At 42.8% G+C, this 6,000-nt stretch overlaps 1 protein-coding gene across 2 annotated transcripts in view; it reads right to left on the bottom strand.

Moving 5' to 3' along the window:
• Positions 1-1,213: 1,213 nt before the first annotated feature.
• Positions 1,214-6,000, bottom strand: part of LOC121574939 (calcium/calmodulin-dependent protein kinase type 1-like) — a 61,621-nt gene continuing 56,834 nt past the window's right edge. For both annotated transcript variants that reach the window (XM_041887638.2, XM_041887637.2), the window contains 8 exons: positions 5,567-5,705; positions 4,899-5,025; positions 4,648-4,723; positions 4,338-4,450; positions 3,696-3,774; positions 3,435-3,522; positions 3,108-3,255; positions 1,214-2,712 (listed from right to left, as the gene is read on the bottom strand). In XM_041887638.2, the coding sequence (XP_041743572.1) occupies positions 2,609-2,712; positions 3,108-3,255; positions 3,435-3,522; positions 3,696-3,774; positions 4,338-4,450; positions 4,648-4,723; positions 4,899-5,025; positions 5,567-5,705 (874 nt within the window). In that variant the 3' untranslated portion in view covers positions 1,214-2,608. The remainder of the gene's footprint in view (positions 2,713-3,107; positions 3,256-3,434; positions 3,523-3,695; positions 3,775-4,337; positions 4,451-4,647; positions 4,724-4,898; positions 5,026-5,566; positions 5,706-6,000) is intronic.

Genomic DNA, 6,000 nt, shown 5'->3' with positions numbered 1-6,000 from the left:
GAGTTAGCCTCTTTTAATTTACACATACTATATCATCACTGAGCAGAAAGAGACGCAGTCATTAGTCCCTGTCCTGGTTCACCTCCACTTTATCTGGAAGACCTCAACATGTAGTCTATCTCATTGACTTACAGCATTGAAAATCTCAGGAAACCAAACGTTGCCTCCTTTTTAGTGATAAGCCGCTAACACCGTACTCATTTGATTTGAAGTCATTCCTTGGTTATGAAAATGGCTCTACTCTCAGTTTAATGAATGGCTCTTTGAAAGATAACCGATGGGAATTGTGTAGAGTAGACCGCTGAATACACAACATTGACAGAAACACTGAATCAAAAGGTCTATATTTTGACTGTAAGAAACAATCAATCACAGCTCAATATCAATAAGCAGAACAGCACAATCAATGATCAGCATTTACACCAGCACAGTACACAAAACCCACTGAAACAGGAAACGCCAAGGCAAATCTTTGTCAATCAATTAGCTTTAAATGCAATGCAGGCTATGGCAAGAAGGTCTGTAGAGTCAATACCTGTGCGTGGGACTAGCTAGAGGGAGTAAGGACGCATAGGAGGCTGGTAGGAGGAGCTATAGGAGGACAGGCTCATTGTAAGGGCTGGAATGGAATTAATTGAATGAAGTCAAACATGTGTTTCCATGTTTGATACCATTCCATTTATTCCATTCCAGCCAGTACAATGTGCCAGTCCTCCTATAGCTCCTCCCACTAGCCTCTTCTGAGACAGAGAGGATAGGATCAGGAGATCATGTCCCTCTTCCCTCTAGTCTCGCGTTGCCACACTTCCAAGTCTTGTTCACTTGGCTATTGAAACAAAAGTAAGAAAGCCCTAAATCGTACTTACGTATGAGCTACAACCCACTGGACTGGACTGTCCTGGTGATGGAAACACATTGTACCCTTCTAATCAGATAATTAAATTAAGTGAGTATGTGTTCATTAATCAAAGTGTGAGTATAATATGGCACAAATCTGTTCTATCGTCAGCTAGTGCTGTGTACAGTAAATGTATGAAGATGATGGAAAGAACGTGAACTGAACTGTGGAAAAAAAAGGAACATGAACAAATTAGTAGAGTAAAGTCCTCTAATAAAAGAAATCTGTCTTTCTCTTTTAGGTAACCAAAAGTATCTGTTCTAAATGACCTTAAGATGAGTGAGATCGAAGAAATGATGAGGTGAGACAATGAGATGTATATTTACATTCTTTAATTCAAATTCTCTCTGTACAGATACAATGGCTCGGAAAACAACCAACATATGAATGGAGGTAAGAGCCATGGAAGAGTAGTCAAAGTGGGAACGTTAGTAGTATCTACATGGTGAGAGAAGTATCTACACTTACAAATGTGTCTTCAGTTAAAATCATCCACACCCTGCTTTGGGTTGAGGAAAGGGCGGACCTCATTTCATTCTCCATGGTCTTACAGTAATATCTTTAATGGATTAAGTCTTGAGCAGCGTTATCAACGGGATCATATTCCCCCCAAGGGGAAGAGTGTGGCTTTTAAGAAACATCAAGGAGTAAAAACTGTGGGTTAACTGAGACCTATTCTTAGTACTAAGAGGAATGGCTGTGTATGTAAGTCTATCTCCCATGAGGTATTACACTTCTCAACTGGGAAAGAGATCTAGACAGAAGTAAGTCTGTATTTTAATGATTAAATTACCACAATGAAATATATAAAAAAATACAATGATAGAAATGAAATAACCTCTAATGTTGCATTAACTGTACAGAGATATATCTTTCGATTTGTAAAAGCTACCAAAAAAGAAACCTTTGACATTGTCCTAAAGGCACCATAGAGAAGAGGTCCCTGTGCTGAATTATTTCAAATCAGAAAGCCTTATTCTGTTACAAGCCTGGGGAGCACAACCACAAACTTACAGTTGTGAAACACAACCATGCTGAGAAAAAAAAGAAGAAAAAATATATACTCCAATGGATGGAGTATTCTCACATGGATTCTCCAGAAGTGGTATTAGGTGAATGAATCTGTGCATTGTATGGCTTTATGCCATACAAATTTAATTCTGAGGGGCTAAACTTATTATCATCATAAAGATGTGTATCTGAAGAACAGGAACTATAACACAATGGTTACCACCATACATGATTGTGCAATAGACTCTTCATGCTATAAAACACATGTTGCCAATAGGCAGGGGACCTGTCTTCTGACCATGCAGATATCATTAGTGGATTTGCTTTCTAGAAGTTGTCAAAGGGGAAGGATAATTAAGATAGAAAACAGCATGTACATAAATGCAAAAAGCAGACACACATTTTAAAAGGATGAGAAAACAGTTTGTCCAGCACCCCAAAAAAAATAATACCCAGGATTACTCTGGGCACCACACCTCTCCTCCTCTTTGTTCTCCTCCTCTCCTTTCCTCTCCCCCAATCTGTTCAAATGACCTCCTCTGTTGGCATCGAGTCCCTCCTCCCTCCTCCCCACCCTGGAATTCATAACCCGCCTGCCCCCCCTGGTGGCAGGGCACTGGAACAACTCTGTATTCCTGGCCAGACTGGGGAGTTCTCTGGTCTCCAGAGGTAAATGGGAAAGCCATTGGTGGGCAGGGATCAGACCCGACTGGTTGGATGGCAGCGGTAGGTGCAGTTGGAGAGGGGGTCGCGCTCAGCCCCCCCATCAGCACTCTGTGAGCAGCACCCCTCGCAATGAGACTCTGGAACACATAGAGAGAGAGTGGATGATCACCACACAGAGATCTGAAAACTCAAGATGCTTCTATCTACACTATAAATCTGCCTCATATTAGCTTATTTCAAACAGTCCCCTATTGGGCATTAGACAAGGATTACATATCAAAGTGTTACTGAGTGAGACAGTGTGACTGATTGTGTACGTAAGACTGAGCCTAATACACCGTGAAAGGTACTGACAACATACTGTACATAGCAACAAGACCCACTGGGGTTGAACAAAACAGCTAAATTAAGTCTTTTTTTGGGGGGGGATGGGTGGCATTCACAATATCATGTCGTGTCTCCAATTATTCAATTACGTTTTGCTACAATTAGTCCCAACTTGTGTGGTGTGGCGGTGCTTTGCCCCACTGACCGGTGGTGTGCTCTGTCTCTGTGGCCTCGGGCAGCAGCAGGTGGGCTCGGTGGGGGCAGGGCAAGGTGGTCTGGCTAGGGCCCTCCTGACTGGTGCCCAGCTGCAGACGCCTCATGTGGCGCACCACTGCCGTTGCATTAAACGCTTGCTGCAGGAGGGAACACATTCAAATCAGAATGTTTAATAGTGATACATAATAAATGCAAAAGATAACTGTACTGACAATGAAAGACAGCTGAATGCTGCAGGATTCTACTTATATACTAAACACAGCAAAAATGTCTTTGCATTTTGAAGAGGGCCAGATTCACAGAAAAGGCAACTCACCCTCCACTTGCTCTTGGCAAAGTTCTTCTTGATCTGGGCACTGACAGACTCATGGATGTTCTTATCTAGAGCTGTGTCACCAGCGATCCTGAGGGACAGAGAAAGACATGAGGGGACAAGTTCAGCTGGTTGTCACAAGAACAGGTGAAAACTTGGCAAAAGCACAAATTGAGTAGATGATGCTCGACATAATAAAGTTGTGTTATGTGCATGCCTGTGTGTGTGTGTGTGTATTGTGAAGGAGAATATGGTGTACACTACCAGGGGTGCTGCAGAGCCTGGTTACATGTGTAGCGTATCCTGGGGTCCTTCTCCATCAAGTGAACTATGAAGTCTTTGGCTGAAAACAACACATGAACAGACACACATTTACAACTCACATATTTCACCCAAAGACAATGCCTTTTTTCTTAATTTACAGTATCTAATAATGCTACTTACAGATGACAAAAAGGTAGCTGAAGTAGAAATAGACTAGCTCCCCGGCTACTACAGTAAAATAGGCTTCACTGCAGCAGAAACACTGTCCAGACTGACAGTAAAAAACAAAATGTCCACATGCCTTTGACCTGACTTCAGAAACTCCCTACAGGACTAAGAAATGTGGGGGCTCTAAGAAATTGTGATCTCACAGGGCCTCAGTGATTGTTCTATGGCCAGTGAGTGTATTATGGTTAATCCCATACACACTGACGACTTGGTAGACACTGAAAGCTTGGCAGACACTCAAAGCATAACAAACCCTAGACCTAGGGAGTAATTTCCATTAATATGAAACTGCTGACAAGGGGAACTAATAATGGCACCATAATGTTATACATACTGTATTGCACTATGCTGTAGTGTCCAGGTTTAGTTTCTCTCTCCAGGCAGCAGAGAAAAGAGAGGAGAGGTATACTGTACCTGAATCAGAGATATCGTCCCAGTACGGAGAGTCAAACTCATATTCAGCCTTCAGGATCTGCTCAAAGAGCTTGGCGTCATTCTCGTCATAGAACGGAGGGTATCCACACAAACTGTGTCAGAATAAGAGTGTAAAGGCATCACGGGAGAGTTAGGGGACCTGTTGTAATGCTTTTATACTTGAAAATACATCCATGATCTGGTATGAGTTGATTGTTAAAAACAATGTAGTGGAAAGAAATGTAACACAGCAATTCTGTTTTAAGACTAAAGACTAAAGTGAAAAAGTAAGTCCAAGCGCATGACTCACAGGATGTAGGCGATGACACCGATAGACCAGCAGTCCACCGCCTTGCTGTAGGGTTTCTGGGCCAACACTTCAGGGGCTGCAAGATATCAGAGCAGTGTTTTCATCAGCATCATTACACATGTAGCCTGACATGATCACTGGGTGTGTGCTTGCTCTCAAAACAGACTAAATCATAGAAAACACATGCTCTTGACACATAGATAAAGACAGACACACACAGGCATGCACTGATCAGTGCCAGTCCTCCTTACCCACGTATCCTGGTGTTCCGCAGGCTGTGGACATGACACTTCCAGATCCCTCGATCTTGGACAGACCAAAGTCACTGATCATGATCTTAGAGTCCTCCTCCATACTGTCGTACAGAAGGTTCTCCGGCTGGGCAAGAAGACACAGAATTCAATCAACTTTATTGTCAACAAACATTTAACACACACACACACACACTGGGGAAATAATTAGTTATCCAAACTAATGATCAATCAGTTTACACTCTGCTGAACTGCCTGTAAACAAATTAGCTCATTAGAGGAGTAAAAGCAAATAATCTCATTTGCTTGGGACAAATACTAGCGTAGGCAACAAACATTTTCCATACTACAAGGTCACCCTTTAACATTTTACATTACATTTTAGTCATTTAGCAGACGCTCTTATCCAGAGCGACATAACCTCTCGTAATTAGTAATATACTAATTGCTAAAAGGTAAAATTGTGAAAATTCAACGTTGCAGTTTTCATAGTGGGGATACCTATCACTCATCCAGTCTTGTGACTATTCAGTCATTGAACAGAAACGAGAAGGTAAAGGACTCCATTGTTAAAGACTCTGAAATCTCCTCTTTCATGCCATTTGACCTTCCCTTACAATGCCAACCTAAATGTCGTCCTCACCACCTGACCCTTGACCCAGGCTCACCTTCAGGTCGCGGTGTACGATGCCCATGTCATGGAGGTATTTGACAGCATCCAGGATCTGCTGAATGAGCTTGCTGGCATCTTTCTCTGTGTAGAAGCCCTTCTCCACAATCCTGTCAAACAGCTCCCCACCAGACACCCTGGACAGAAAAGAGGAACGATTGTGATGTACATATGGCCATCTAACTGCTACATATGGCCAGCTAACTGCTAGATATGGCCATCTAACTGCTACATATGGCCATCTAACTGCTACATATGGTAATCGCTCCTGAGTGGTGCAGCGGTCTAAGGCACTGCATCTCAGTGCTTGAGGCGTCACTACAGACCCCCTGGTTCGATTCCAGGCTGTATCACAACCGGCTGTGATTGGGAGTCCCATAGGGCAGCGCACAATTGGCCCAGCGTTGGCTGGTCTAGGCCGTCATTGTAAAT

Source organism: Coregonus clupeaformis, chromosome 10, assembly GCF_020615455.1.
Source record: "Coregonus clupeaformis isolate EN_2021a chromosome 10, ASM2061545v1, whole genome shotgun sequence".
NCBI lineage: Eukaryota > Metazoa > Chordata > Actinopteri > Salmoniformes > Salmonidae > Coregonus > Coregonus clupeaformis.
This window is presented reverse-complemented; position numbering and strand designations above follow the sequence as displayed.